We start from the raw sequence: 16,348 nt of genomic DNA on the forward strand, positions 1-16,348 counted from the left end.
GACCAAGATCTTTTACTGGAAATTGAGTACTAAGTTGTTGGATAAACTGTTGACAGAAGTTGGGTCCAGTAACTAAGATGTCATCCACATAAACAAGGACAATAACCAACTGAGGTCCATTAAGGACAAACAAAGAGGCATCAGATTGAGATTGATGAAAGCCGAGTGTTCGAAGAGCTTGAAACAATTTATCAAACCAAGCTCGATGAGCTTGTTTGAGGCCATATAAGGATTTCTTCAGCTTGCAAACAGAATGGGGAGAGTTAGGATCAATAAAACCATGAGGTTGTTGCATGTAAACAGCCTCCTTTAAATCACCATGGAGGAATGCATTGCTAATGTCTAATTGATTCAAGAACCAATTATCTTGGACAACAAGTGTAAGAAGAATCCGAATGGTGACTGGTTTAGCAACAGGAGTGAAGGTTTCTTGAAAGTTAACTCCTTCTTGCTGATGAAAGCCCTTTGCCACCAAGTGTGCTTTGTATCTGTCAATGGTTCCATCAGGATTTTTCTTGACCCGGAACACCCATTTACATCTGACAACATTCTGAAAAGGATGAGAGGGAACAAGAGACCAAGTGTCTGTGGTTATTAAGGCATTATATTCAGCCTGCATTGCAGCTCGCCAGTGAGCATGCTTTGATGCTTGTAAATAAGTACTAGGAACAAAGTCAAGATCAACTGGAAGTGGATGTTTTGTTGCTGCATAAGCTCTAGACTTGTATATTCCAGCCTTAGATCTTGTAATCATAGGATGTGTATTCCCATAAATAGGTGGATTACTAGGTTGAATAGGTAAGAGAGAGGAGTCATTGAAAGAGGCAGAGCTGGAAAAAGTGTGAGAATTATCCACTGACTGATTACAGAAAGAAGTTTCATTGGAAGATGTAATCCGATTGATAGGATGAGGTACAGAAGAACACTGTGGTGCTGAAGAGGTATTGACTGGAGGAGAACTGGAAAAATGTTTGCTGAATTTAAGGTCAAAGGATGGAGAAGGTGTAGAAAATGAAATCTTTGAAGTGGGACTGTTGGGCTGCAATGATGTAAAAGGATAAGTTGTTTCATCAAAGACAACATGTCTTGATATGTAGATTCTATTAGTGACGGGACCAAGACATCTATAGCCTTTATGTTGAAGACTATAGCCCAAAAACACACAACTTTTGCTCTTAGCATCCAATTTGTTGTGAATGTACGGTTTAAGCCAAGGATAGCATTGACAGCCAAATACTTTCAGTTTAGAGTAATCTGGATGATGGTTGAAAAGAAGTTCCCACGGTGACTTTGTAAGACCAGAAATAGGAAGTCGATTTATAAGATATATTGCAGTGGAGAAGGCTTCAACCTAAAAAACCTGAGGAACTTGAAAAGCTACAAGTAATGTGCGAGCTATCTCAACAAGATGTATGTGTTTTCTCTCTGCACAGCCATTTTGTTCAGGCGTATGTGGACAACTAAATTGATGCAATATACCATGATCACGAAGAAATGAAGTAAGAGAGTGACTAGTAAATTCACCCCCTGAATCTGAACGCAGAATCTTGATTTTATTGCCAATGAAGTTTTCTACATAGGTTTTGAAAGTAACAAATCTAGAAAATACATCGGACTTAGACTTCAATGGAAAAAACCAACTGTATTTGCTAAAATCATCAACAAGAAGTAGATAATACTTGAAGCCACTATTAGATGTTACAGAGGCAGGTCCCCACAGATCACAATGCAGAAGTTGGAAACTGTGAGTTGTTGATGAAGAAGCCACTCCAAAAGGAAGCTTGTGGTTCTTAGCAAGTGCACAATCTAAGCAGAAAAAATCAACAGTCTTCTTGCCTTGCAGTGCAAGATTATTGGTATATATGACTCTTCGAAAAATTGAGGAGGAAGGGTGGTCGAGGCGCTTGTGCCATACAGTGATTGGTGCTTGAATGCTGAAAAACGCTAAAGGTGAAGAAGAAGAATTGGTGGAACTGTTGAGAGGATAGAAACCATCCCTAACAAGTCCTTGCAAAAGCATCTTCCCCGAAATGCGATCCTTGACAATGGATCCATAAGGGTCAAGAGTCAATGAACAGTTATTATCCTTAACAAACTGATAAGCAGATAAGAGATTATGTTTCATGAAAGGAACATGTAAAACATTGCTCAGTTTAAAGGAAGAATTTGGAGTGTGCAGAGATGAGGAACCAATATGATGGATAGATAATCCTTTACCATCTCCAATGTACATTTTGTCCTCTCCATTGTAAGGAGTTGGAGAAGAAATATTGGCTACATCATTGGTGATGTGGGAGGTGGCGCCAGAATCAATTAACCAAGGCTGAGCAGATTTTGCGGAATGATGCACACACATTACAGCAAGTTTGGCTGGAGGAATTCGGCCACAGATATCCGGATTCATACGATTAAAGCAGTCAATTGCCTCATGACTGGTAGAACCACAAATCTAACAAGGAACTTTGAAAGTGGAAGAACCTTAATAATTGCAATTGCCTTGATAATTGCGATTGCCATGATTGTTGGTGAAAGTGCCCCTATTATTATGAAAATTGCGATTGGAGGAGAAATTACCTCGAGCTAGCTTACCACGATTTGAGTTAAATCGGAAAGCAGAGTGAAATGGTTGATTCTGAGCAGCAAAAACAGATGGAGTAGGAAGCAAGGGAGGCTGAGATTGCACTAAGAAGGCGTGAAAAGGTTCAGTTGCAGATGAGGAAATAGCAGCCTTGCAGCGAGCCATAGACAACTCCTTGGTGAGTAAGAGGCCATGGAGTTCATCAAGAGATGTAGAAGAGAGCCGCAGCATGATGGAGTCAATAAAAGACTCGAATTCATCAGGTAATCCATGTAGAGTGGCAGCAATTAGGTCACGATCAGACACTAAAACACCAGCAGCTTGCAAGGAATCAGCAATTTCCTTGATTTGTTGAAGATACGCAGAAATGGACTGAGATCCTTTCTGAATTGATTAAAGTCTTGATCGTAATTGGTGAATATGAGCCTCTGAAATTCCACCAAAACGTTGTTCAAGCTTTACCCAGAGTTCTCGAGAAGAAGAAACACCAACTGTGAACGGAATGAGTTCTTCTGATAGGGTAGAATTAAGCCAGATCAATAGGTTTTGATCTTTTTCATACCAAACCTCGAAGGCAGGATTCATCGAGCGATCGGGCAAGAATGGTGAAGGACAAATCTCAGTGCCATCAATGATACCAAGAAGCTTGTATCGCCGGAAAATTGGAGCAAACAGTGCTCGCCATGGCAGATAGTTGGAACTTTTCAGCTTGATTGGAACCATACTGCCGATGTTGTGAATCGTAAGAGAAGTATACGAATTCAGAGGACTCGGATTAGAAGAGGAATTAGGGTTTTGGACCGAAGGAGAGATGATTGGAGAAGAAGACCCAGTGGGTTGCGATGCAGATTGAGCAGCCATAGCTTGCAGCGATCAAGATTCAAGAGAGATCAGGAATGAAAAAGTGAAGAATCAGAGAGAAGAAAGCAAGAATCGATCAGGAATTGATCGAGAGGTCAAGCGGAAGAGAAGGTCGGTGCTATAAAGCAGGGTGGCTCTGATACCATACAGGATGGCTCTGATTGTATTGAATGAATAATTCAATTGTACAGATGTGAATATATATAGCCTTAGCTGCCTTAGGCTAATTACAAGAATACCCTCAACTACCTTGACTAACTACAGTTACTAACAAAACTAATTACATTTAGCTTTAACAAACTATTTAACAGCAACTATATTTGATGACTTGTCATTCTCCCTAATAGTTGGAAGTTGCATTAGATGAAGATAGCAAAGATTCAGAGATTGGGGGATAAAAAAGAGAGGAAGGAGGATCAGAAGAAATTGTGGCTATTCCTCTCCAGTTTATGTATATGAGCAGGACAAAAGAGAGTGGGCCTAAAAAAAAAAAAAATTGAGTGGACCTACTAGCGAACTTAATTTTTGCATCCCAAATGCTTACAAAAAATTACTCACATAACGAGGAAAGAAACTACAGGCAGAACTAAAAATGATCACGTAAAAATTGTCCAAACTAGGAGGTCTATTCTAAGCCTATCTAAATTTGCTGAAGGAGAGCTGATAGAACATTTATTCCTTCATTACCCTGTACTCTGTGACTCTGGCAGAAACTGTTTAGACCATTCTGTTTTCTATATGACCATGACTCTCAGTATTGGCCACACAAATATCAAAGGTACCATGCTCTTTGTGATCGCTACCACTGTACCACCACGGCCTCCACTAGAATAAACCATTGTTGACCTTCGTAAATTCCTGATCTTATAGTAATATAGCTGACATATGGACCTTCTGAGTTGGTAGGTATTCTACAGTTTCTAAAATTTTCTGTTGTTACCAGGTTATATCGTACGATCAACTTCTTGAGCAGCTTGATCTTTCAAATGTGCGTGAACTTGAAGACTTTCTTATCAATGATTGCATGTATGCAGTATGTGCCCCCCTATTCATTAGTGAGAAAAAAAAATGTCATAAATTACATTGGTTTTAAAAGAAAAGAATATATTTGTTCTCATTTATAGATGATTTCTTTCAAGCCAGTAATAAGGAAATACTGATAAGGTTGCAAGCTGAAAAGGCTAATCTTTCATTGTCTGATGTATAGGGCATAGTCAAGGGGAAGTTGGATCATTTGAGAAGATCTTTCGAGGTTGGATATGCTGCCTTGATTATTACATTTGACTCTTTTGATGATTTCCTATATGTTTTGGATTCAATGTTCTATCTTAACCATCATTTTATTTCCAGGTTCAGTTTGCAGCTGGGAGGGATTTGAGACCTGGACAACTAGGAAATCTGATACAGACTTTAGATGATTGGTGTGCATATTTCTGTATTTAGTTGGTCACTCTGTCGGTGGTCTTTTTCCCACTCTCATTTTGTGTATTTGCACTCTTCCCTTAATTTTATGCATTCATTCTCATTGGATTTATTCTAATACTAAACATAGAAATAAGAGAGAGGAGTGCAATGGATAAAATGGGAGTGTGGAAACGCCGTCTTCTTAAAATTCTCTCTCCAAGTCAAGTCCTTTTTTTCATGTTAGGCACCTTCTTACCTATGCGTTGCCTAATGGAAGTTAGACAGAAACCAATTTTGATCTAATGCGGTTTTATTTTTAAAATTATGTGCCTCAGGATGGTGGTACAAGTAATTTCACTAACCATCCTTTATGCACCCTTACCTGCATCTCTCCCTCTCTATTGGCGAGAAATTATACATCAAGGCGTCATTATAATGTTAATTGATCCAAGCATTACTAGGAGGCCATTTGATAACCATTTCATTTTCAGTTTTCAGTTTTTAGATTAGTTTTTTTTGAAAACTGAAAAGTGAAAACAAAAGCTTACATCATGATAAACAAATTGTTACCCGGACATTTTCTGTTCCAAAAACATTTTTTTAGTTATCGTATTGTAGAAAAGAGTACTGTTTAAAAAATCTTGAGTAGATGATGCTTATAGTAATAATTTGAAACTATCAGGCTAGACACTACGAACAATGCGCTTCTGACAATTGAAGAGAAGATCAAATGGGCAGATAAAAAGTGTGAGTTAGATGCAATACACAAAAAGGCAGTCAAGGACAGGGTGGAAGAAGTAAAGAAGTCTGTCAATAACAAGGTAAGTTGAATCCATCATCAACCTATGTAGTGATAATTTTGTTTTGTGTTATTTGTGATGCACCATCTAGGATTGCTTCTCTTTTCTTTGCTGCAGTCATAAGATGTCCTGTAAAGGAAAAAAGGCCAGGGCCGCCAGGCTTATCTGGGGGTGCTTGGTTCTGGCTGTGCCATGGGTGGTATTGTTGGAAAGAAATAAAGGATTTTTAAACATTATGTGGGAGTAGGGGTTGAGTAACAGGACAGAGCAGTTTTTGTCAGCTTTCTGGGCTTCATTTCTACTGAGTTTAGTGTCTACTCTTTTATTTGGCTTGACTGGCAGGCAGAGGTTCTTTAGTGTGTCTGAGAGTTTTCGGTTATTTAGCTTTTTGTTGTTTATCTTTCCTTCTTCATCTTTTCGGAATAAAACGAAGAAATATAAGAAAAAGGTAGATGAGATGCCTTTGTGGGTATGCATTAGTAAGTTTTTGGTTTCCATATTGTGGACTGCCACTATCCTTTATATGTCAAGGAAAAATTTCCTTTTTGTTTTGTATAGAAGAGCTTTTATCAAACTTGGCAGCATGCTAGGAGCCTAGAACCAAGATACAAAAAATTTCATACAGCTTCAACCTGTCAAAATACAGAAAATATTCCAAATATTCCCAAGGACCTTTATATATGTTTTGTCTTCTACAATATTAGTTAGGTGTTGGACCATTTGGAATGATGATTGAGGCTTGAGCCACTAATTGTGTGGATTAGGCTTGATGATTGTACCATAATATTAATATAAATTAATATTAATTAATCAAGACAAGGGTTGGGGCACTTGGGGCCTAAGAATTAAAATTAATCTGATCAATTAGTTTTAATTTCAAATTAAGTTTTTAATTAAAATTAATTAAAAACGTTTTGATTAATAGACACAACTCTTTGGAAAGAGTTGAATAGCTTCAGATACATCCAAAATGTATTTGAAGAGGTATGAAAAAGCCTATATAATTGGAGTTCTCAGTTCCATCAAACATCATCTTTTAGCCTTCCTTTTCTTCCGTACAAACTTTCCAGAGAGAGTAACACACAAAGCAATTCGCTAGAATTCTATAATCTAGTGCGGGTTGTAGAATTAGGTATTTGTATCCTGGTCGAGCAGACGTTGTATAACTATAAGCACAAGAGTGGGATGGAAATACTGTTCAAATGACATAGCTTTTATGCTAGCCTCTACCTTTAATTCATTCAAGTTAGTATCATTTTAATTTTCTGTATTTATTGTGTTATCATTCTGTATTGCAAGTATTTTTTAGTAATAAAGTATAAGTATTTCAAGTTATGTTATTTTTGTTTCTAAATTGTTCTCCAACACTAGTCGCTAGGCACTAGTCGAGTGGCAGGTTAGGGCCTAGTGCCTAGGCAGATTTAAGTAAATATATTATATTTCGTGTAAATAAGTGTCTATTTATACTTAAAATATATATAATTTCATCATAAACTACAAAATATAATGACATATATATTATGAAGTATTTGAACATAATGAAAATATGGGGAACAAGCATATAATGTGTGTTCATTTAAGTATTCAACAAGTCTCTTACTGACACATCCCCAACTCGACTCCACCGTAGCACGATAATTTTCGCTTTGGGCCCCTACCACGCCCTCACGATTTTGTTTCTAGGAACTCACACGAGAACTTCCCAATGGGTCACCCATTATGGGATTGCTCTCGCGCGAACTCGCTTAACTTCGGAGTTCCGATGATCCGTAGCCAATGAACTCTCAAAAAGCCTCGTGCTAGGTAAAGATGAGAATATACATATAAGGCTTACAGGATCCACTCCCTTGGGCAATGTGGGATGTTATAATCCACCTCCCTTAGGGGCCCGACGTCCTCGTCAGCACACATCCGGTCAGGGATTGGCTCTGATACCAAATTGTCACATCTCGACCCGGGCCCCCACCACATCCCAGACTTGACTCCACCGTAGCACGATATTGTTCGCTTTGGGCCCTTACCACGCCCTCACGGTTTTGTTTTTGGGAATTCACACAAGAACTTCCCAGTGGGTCAATCATCATGGGATTGCTATCGTGCGAACTCGCTTAGCTTCAGAGTTCTGATAGAACCTAAAGCCAGTGAGCTCCCAAAAGACCTCGTGCTAGGTAGAGATGAGAATATACATATAAGGCTTATAGGATCTACTCCCCTAGGCGATGTGGGATGTTACACTTACAATTTATTGAAAAAAAATAAAATGCAAAATGAAAGTTATCTGTTTTCTGTCTAAGTGAGTCGCAACCTAGGTAGGTGCCTAGGCGGGTGCCTCAGCAAGTCTAAGGGTCCTTTCTTAATTTTCAAACGCGTAGGCATTAATCGGGGTGGTTGCCAGCCACTTAGCGTTTGGACAGTGCTAGGCGGGGGTTTTTAGAACAGTGCCTGTAATTTGTCATACAATGGCTCGAGACGAAAGGCAAAATCTACAAGTGCATTTCTACAACTTTAACAAAACGATATTCTACTTTAAGACTAATCTTGAAAGAATAAAATCCTAATTAGAATTCTATTTCTACAAATATTGTAATCAGATTTCCTTCCTACTTAGGAATCCTAATAGTTGTAGCCCAAGGGTCATGACCAACGAGAAAGGGCTTAATTTGATTAAGCCATAGAAGGTAGTTTGATTAAGTAGGTTCGAAAAAGTGAGTGGTGTTAGGCCCGGATAACTATGAGAACGCCATGGAAGAGAGAGAAAGGTTTGCTGAGGAAGTTGGAAAACCTAGGGCAAGAACGACTAGGGTTTTATGGTCGTATGAAACTGGCATGCATCTTAACTCCCAAGACTTTTTCATAGAATTCCAACAATTTCTTTTGATCCTCAAAAACCCACAGGAACTAAGTTGATGCTCCCACATTGATCGCATGAATAGGTTGGGTCAGGCTGGATTTCCTTGTGTGCATGTAATATATTAAGGCAACAATTATCACACACATATTTTGCTTTATACCTTGATCCTCTTTTCCATTTTTCCATTATAAAAACAAAAAACAAAAACATAAAAAAAAAAAAAAACAAAACAAAAATGATTTTGAAATCAATAAAATATGGGTGTGAAAACTACCACATTTATTGAGAGGGGTAAGGGCAAAGCCATAAACTTTTTTATGGCTGGACTAGCTAAAAAAAATCACCATAAAATTAAATGATATTTTTTTGTTACCTAAATATTGTATACAAAAGTTTAAGTTTAATTTTTGTATTTGTATACTTTAAAATCTGCTTGTCATGGACTCAATAAGCTTTGCAATTGCAAACTGTAAAAAATACAATAAACCATCCAGTTTCACATGTATTTAGATGCAAATACAAAAAGAAGGTAGAAAACTTGATACATGAACTATCTCAATTACAACTACACAACTAGCAGAAAACAAAACAATGAAAGTAGAAGTAAAGACAATCTTAAAAAAAAATTGATTGAAAATAATATAAAACCCACCGAATCAAAGCAAAACTTGAACAAAATGACATCACAGTTTTCATGATAATTTATATATTTTTAATTGTGCTAAATACGTAGTGGGCTAGTTTCATTAGAAAATAATTCTTCTTGCACTTTGTTCAATCGACAGTGTAATTCCCTTTTTACCCTTTCTTTGTTTCTATGGTCACTGTTTATTATAGTGTGATTCCGTTTTTACCCATGTTTTAGCGAGATGGTGGAAGCGTGTTCTCTATCAAGATTTCTCGACCTCTCTCTCGAAGATTCCAGTGAACCTTCCCGTATCCTTCCTGTGCAGATATCTCGAGTTTTCTCTCTAAAATTTCATCTCTCTCCAAAATTTCGTTTCTCTCATCTCCTTCAAACCACTTTCTCTCTCTAGAGCTTCCATCTCTAATTGTTGAATATGGGTCTGCATAAACCCTATGACAAGTAAGTACCTTCGATCTGTTATTTTCGGTGTTTTGAAAAGGGTTAGTTGATTAGAAAATATTAAGAATTTGAGAATTCGAGTTTCGGATTACTGCAGTGATGTCGGAAGAAGAAGACCGACCCATAATAGAATATGAATCAGAAGGAGAAGAAGAAAGCCAACTTTTCAACGGAAAAGCTAAAACCAATCCCTTGGACCTCCTCATCGCGGCAACGGGTGCTTCTATATTCGTTGTTTCTCTTCTTTTTGTATGTGCAAATCTATGTTTGCTCACTGATTAAAAAATTGATTTTAAATTTTAATTTATTATTTTGATTTTTTTTGTTGTATTTAATTGCAGAGGATGAGCAAGCTTTGGTTTTGGCATGAGAAAGGAAAGCCACATGAATGCCCAGTATATACACAATACTTTGTGGTAAGTGAAGGCTTGAACTTGATGTGATAGAGATTTTTTTCCAGCTTCCTGATCTAGACTGGGGAAACCAACCAAACGCTACCCGATCTCCTCCTGACGGGGCTCTCCATCTGCTTCCTCTTCTCCTCCTCCGGCCGAGCTACCCTCTTCTCCAAAGTCCCATTTCTCCATTTTCCTTCCTACTGCATTCACATCTTCATAAGGAGATATTGACATAGGGAAAGAGTGAAAGAGTATGCAGGTATTTCCTTTGTTGTTTTGGGTGAGTCACAATTGCCCAATGCATATAGTTTGCTTCAATTTTCATCTTCTTCTGGATTTCTGTGCAATTTTCTTGAAGCCCAAAGGATTCAAATTCAAATTTTTATAAGTCGATAAGTGTGGTCGACACCCAATTAGTTGCAAGCTTTCAGCTTCTTAAAAAGCTAAAACGTCTTTCTTTTTTACTGCCTAATTTGCTTATTTTCACCAAATTTACAGTTCTTCTCTCTCTATGTCTCTCCTCAGCTGGACCGGTGACAAAAAAAGAAGTACATAGGGATGCATTTGGCTCAAAACAGTTCCTTCCATGAGCAGACACCCAAAAACTGGCGATTGGTGAGCTCAAAGAAGTTGATTTTTTTTTCTTTATTCAATTTTTTATAATTCTAGTTTTAAAATTTTGGATTAAAGAAATATGGAAAGTTTCATTGCTATCTTCCAGGTCTGAAATTAGCAATTTTACTTCATGCAGCAGTCCAAGAAATTCGTTGTCAGATAACGGCTGCAGCTTGGGCTTTTCCTTTAGTAAATTCTTTGAGGTTTCATTCGTTTACAACGAAACTATACTGTTGTTTTACACTCTTAGAAAATCTCGCTATTGCTCTTTAATCTGACTCTCTAATCAACAGAAAATCTTCATTGAGTATATAATGCTTGATGGAATGAATGATGAAAAGCAACATGCACACACCAACTCGGAAAATTGCTAGAGACATTTCAAGTGGTAAGTTCTAATCTATGAACTTGCACGATATGTGGAACTTCGGTCCCCTTTTTGTGTCTGTATTTGTTTTTTCTAATCTTATACGTCATTAATTTAATACCTTTTAATCCAATCGGTATTCTGAATAAATTTACAACCAGTAATGAAAACAAAGTTACAAGCTTCCAAAAAAATTCTACGAGATACTTATGGCAATCAAACGATAGTTTGCAAGGAAATGAGTCAGGATATAAATGGAGCATCGGATTAGTGGTGAGAAACGTAAGCATGTATGTCAATTCCCTTAGAATGGATAAGTAAACTGGGTTTTGTGGGTTTTCCCAACAAAAAAGTCAATTTAGTTGAAGAAAGTGATTATAGATTCTGATATTGAAGGTTAATTAATAGGGTTTCTTTTCATTTCAGATTAATTTGGTTCTTACTGGATACAATCAAAGGTTAGAAGGGTGCGACCAGTGGTTGGAAAATGTTGGTTGTTCAATTTTTCATTTTTGTCTTTATGGTTGTTTGAATGGACCATTGTATAATCTAAATGCAGCTGAATTGAATGGCTATTTTTCTACATTGTATTTGCTTTCTTAAATTGATTCATTTTTGTTGATAAAGGTAATTTTGTTTTGTAGGTTAAGGTTTATCGGCTAGAAAATTAAGCTGGAAATTCAATTGAGGTATCAATGCTTGCACTTATTTAAATTAGTTCATATTAATTTTGAGTTCGATTTGACATTGAATTATATCTTGGATAAGCAGCAGGTATATATTTGTCAAGAGTACTAATTAATTACATACTGTAGCTCACCGATTTGTTAAATTCATTCAAGCGTTTTAAATTTATTTGCTAATTAAATTACAAATAAGTATTAATGGCCTTCATTTGGTACCAATCAATCAGGTGAGAGATGAGTTGTTTAAATGTTTGATTTTACTTGAATTAGAGTCTCCAACTAGGAGAAATAGAAGGATTTGAATGGGATTTGGGGAGAGGGTGACTAATCATCTGAAAAACTCAGGTGTATATTTGTTCCTCTTTGAATTACATGAACATGGCTGTATATTTGTTTCTTTTGTGTCAATTATTAGAAAGAATGCACTGGATATGGACATTCTTTGACATAATTAACAGGAACATCAAAATGGTTAATTCTGTTCTGCCCTCGGTTATATTTTTCACCTCACAATGTTCCCTTCCCTTCTCTTGACATGGTTGGAATGGTAGTGCATGATAGTAAGAGTTATATATTTGATTTATCACTTGGAAATCTGGTAATTATTTGGGCAAACGATCGCGAGGTAAGACTAAAATGGGTTCGGTTATGTGTTCATTCAACATAGAGTTCTTGCCATTTAATTTTTCTTTTGCTATTTTCTTAGTTTCTCATCCACTGCATATGGAGTGTAGAAGATGGACCATTTTCTCTATGTAAGTACTATGCCGGTGTACCAATTGTTTTTACTTTCTTATGTGTCAGTCGATTAGAGCAAGTATTGAGTGCATTTGCTCTTGACAAAGAACCATATATGCACACCTTGGAAGAGGAGACCACTCCATTTGGGTTGCTTGCAAGGGGCATTTATGCAGCAAAACTTAAGGTGCGTGGCAGTTAGTTGGGTTAATGATTGCGAGGTAAGACTCAAATGGGTTTGGTTATGTGTTGATTCAACATAGAGTTTATGCCATTTAATTTTTCTTTTGCTACTTTCTTAGTTTCTCATCCACTGCATATGAAGTGTTCGAGATGGACCCTTTTTTCTATGCAAGTATTGTATTTCTTTCAATCCAAAATTTCAGTAGTCATAATCTCGCTCATCGTAGCACTTATTTGTCATTATCATTTCATGGTTCAAAATACTTTGGAGAAATGTCGTCAGTTTCTTCAAACTATATGCCATTAGATACAAATTTATAGTGATATGAACAGTATCAATTTTTGTAGGATTTTTCTCACAAGGATGGAAATCCTTTTATTGTTGGTGTGTAATATGTTGTCAAATATTTCCCGAAGTTATTGTCTTTTTTTTTTATTGAGAGCTTAGTATTTTGATTTCAAACTGCTGCCATATGACTGAATAGCATAAGCATTTTCACTGTCATTATTATTTTCTGAAAGGTAACTGAATAGAACAATATTTTTGTCATTTTTTGCATGTAAATGGAACAATGTTTATTAAATCTTTTGTATGCAAATACCACTGTCAATCCAAAGCCACAAGAACTACCTAGGTGGAATATGTTGATCTAATCTTTTCGACAGGGCTGTCCAGTTAATGTTTTCATTGTAAATTGGGTTAATTGCCACAATTCTTTTACGTAATGTATTGGTTTTTTTATTGGTCTTCTATTTAATTCTGTTATGTGTGTGTAATTTTGTGTTTTGTTTTGGTTTTTAAGTAATGTGTGATGGTGGATATGCAGGAAAACTTTTGGTGCTCTGGTGGACTACTTTTGTCATATTTTATCAATGTAAATCAAACAATATTCCCTTTTTTTTTTTGGAGTAATGAGTTTTTTCAATGGTGTTAATTTTTGAACAATTTATGATGCTATTTGTAAAATTTAGTCAAACTTTTTTTAACAAGTATGATATAGTTTGATTTCAATTCATAATTACTTATTTTGTTAAATTTAAGCCTGAATTTGTTAGTAAATCTTTATACTTTATGTTCAAATACATATATAATGCTGTATGTATAGCTTTTATTATGTTGTCAATCATTTTCAGTGTGTTCTTTTTGTGCGTAAAGGGTGAAAAGCGCTGTTCGTAGAGGCAAAATAGGGGACATCTTCTACTTCATATGGGAAGAAGAGGTTAGTTTGATTGCGATTGCTTTTTTGATTTGGTTAAATTCGAAGTTGGCTTGCGCCTAATTTAGTCTTTTGCATTGTTTGCATATGTAGTTGTGTTGTAACTTAGTTGATTTAGGTTTGTACAATTTTTTTGCATTCTATGCACATGCATATTCATGTTATACACACTGTTATTCACTTAACCGGATATTAACAATATTTTTCTCTTGCATTTTTTCCTATGCTGAATTGTCAAGCGACAAGCAATATAAACTTATATGAATTTGATTTATTCATTGTTTAATCTATTGATGCTAGGAGTAATTTGAGTTTTTACATTCTTTTGAATATTTTTCATATTTGACTTGCAGGATCAGTGTCACCGTACATATTTCCGCAACTGTTTGTTCCTGTTTGTTCTGTCTATCTGCCTTCCTCTATGTAATTTTAAGTTAAATTGAACTACTTTTTTTAACTTCAGATTGAACTGAAGTGCTAAGAACTTAGTAAAATGAAAGTTTACTTGGGTTTGGTGACAATTAGGTGTTTGATGTTGAATCTATGATTATTAGGTCCACAATCATTGGATACATGATTTTTATATGTTTTAACCATAATATGTCAAAAAAAATTTCATTCTCGTAGCTACTCGTAAGTCACACTCCCCGCAGCAACGTGCGGGTCACAATTTCTAGTCCTTCCTAAACTACAACCCACCGTAGCTTTTGACGTGGCTCTGCTGTTGAGTGGTATTATGGAATGAAAAGAAAATTATATATTTGCTTTCTTTGAGAAAATTGTTTAGATGACATGTATATGAACATTTTCCTTGGTTTTTGTCAAGAGATATGTTTACCCAAAAAAGTCAAAAACTGAAACATTTCATAGCAAGTTGAGAAGATATTTGTTGCTTGCTTGGAGACATTTAAATGGTTGAAACGTCGAAAGGAGGACGGATCCTGGATATAAAATTCAGGTGGGCTAAACTTTGAAGACAACTATCAAAGTAGGAAAATTTACTTGCTTGCTGCGGAAAATTTTGAAAACCGAGAATTTTTAATCTATTTAATGACTTTTAGCCCCCATTCTTCAAATTTTCTTACAGCTTTAATAGGAGTTTTGTGTTAAAGAGAATTTAGTTTAAAAAGTTAGTTTATTTAACATTATTCTAATGATTTGTTTACAAATTCGTAATCAAAATAAGAGACATTAAATTGAGGAGGAATCAGAATAGAGTAGAATCAGAACTAGATTTTTGTTGAAACTTATGAAGATTCAGAATTTAATTTAGGGAATTTTAACGAAAAGTTTTCGGTACTGTTCATTTTAACGAAAAATCATATTTTTACATTAAAATGTCAATCATGGTACTATTCACTTTACTTTTTATTTTGTCCTTATCGTTAAAACTCAAAGTTTTCAAACTCTTTTCATTAATTTTCTTTTTAATTTATTGTTATTTTTAACTTCAAATAGGAAATAGTTTTAGCTTTGTTTTATTTTAACTTAGATCAACCTTTTATATAGGGCCTATTGATATAACCCACCACACAAAAGACAATGACCTCTCTTTTATAATCTTCTAATCGACAAGGAGAAATTTCTTCTTAGTATCATCTGCCTCCTTATACTTATCCCCTTCATAAAATAATATTTTTCCAATACCCTTTTTTGCCGACTAGTGTTGGCTATGCAACTGGGAGGTGGGGGGTTTCTAGAGAGCGGTGGAAATCTTATGCAGTAGGTGGAGGAACTAGGGGTGCGGTGGAGAGTCTATGGGTGCACGTGGCAATCCATGGTGGTTTTAGATTGCTCTGTAAGCAGTCTATATATCTGTGGAAAGTCGAGGCTTAGGCTCCAATCATGATTTTTTTTCCCTATAAATAGTTGCACTTTGAATAGAAAATTTTATAAGGACTTTAACGAAAAGTTTCTAGTACTGTTCACTTTAACGAAAAATTACATTTTTTGCACTAAAAAGTCAATCATGATACTATTAATTTTACCCTTTATTTTGTCCTGATTGTTAAAACTTCCAAGTTTTCAAGTTCTTTTAATTAGTTTTTCTATTTTTATATCATCTTTTCATACCTCTCAGGCATGTTGCACATAGCAGTTCTGCACGCATAGTATATGTATATATAGGGTAAATTACAGGGACAAGGATTGTCTACCCTCTCACTTCCGGTGCCCTTCCGTGCCCTTCTGTTTAGTGTGGTCATGGTTAAGCTACGTCAACATTTTATATTGTTTTTTATAGAGATAATAAGACAAAAATGAATAGTAATATAAAATGTTGACGTGGCTTAATCGTGACCACACAAACAGGAGGGCACGGGAAGGCAGACAATCTTTGTCCAAATTACATAGTAGGCGTTTATATTTGAGGTCTATTACAACCTCATACAACATCATTAAAACATTTCACTTTCATACCTCACGTACTATTTTATTTCAAAATAATACATCCGTTACATTTTCCATTCATTGATCAATTAAGTGTTAATGTGACTGCCAAATGTGTGCCATGTGGCAAAAAAAAATTAAATTTTTTTTTTAAAACCTAAATCTTCTATAAAAA

The 16,348-nt window shown here is 35.8% G+C and overlaps 1 protein-coding gene and 1 pseudogene across 3 annotated transcripts in view; both read left to right on the forward strand.

Moving 5' to 3' along the window:
* Positions 1–9,541, forward strand: part of LOC126625760 (COP9 signalosome complex subunit 7-like) — a 31,833-nt gene extending 22,292 nt beyond the window's left edge. Inside the window, exons 4-8 of one of the 3 annotated variants that reach the window (XM_050294822.1) lie at positions 4,383–4,472; positions 4,647–4,691; positions 4,790–4,860; positions 5,526–5,664; positions 9,360–9,541. In XM_050294822.1, the coding sequence (XP_050150779.1) occupies positions 4,383–4,472; positions 4,647–4,691; positions 4,790–4,860; positions 5,526–5,664; positions 9,360–9,422 (408 nt within the window). In that variant the 3' untranslated portion in view covers positions 9,423–9,541. Of the gene's footprint in view, positions 1–4,382; positions 4,473–4,646; positions 4,692–4,789; positions 4,861–5,525; positions 5,674–5,760; positions 6,220–9,359 lie in introns of those variants that run through there. The other 2 variants (XM_050294824.1, XM_050294823.1) reach the window with 2 other exon arrangements.
* Positions 9,542–9,678: 137 nt separating this feature from the next.
* Positions 9,679–14,306, forward strand: LOC126625759 (uncharacterized; annotated as a pseudogene).
* Positions 14,307–16,348: the final 2,042 nt, after the last annotated feature.

Source organism: Malus sylvestris, chromosome 6, assembly GCF_916048215.2.
Source record: "Malus sylvestris chromosome 6, drMalSylv7.2, whole genome shotgun sequence".
NCBI lineage: Eukaryota > Viridiplantae > Streptophyta > Magnoliopsida > Rosales > Rosaceae > Malus > Malus sylvestris.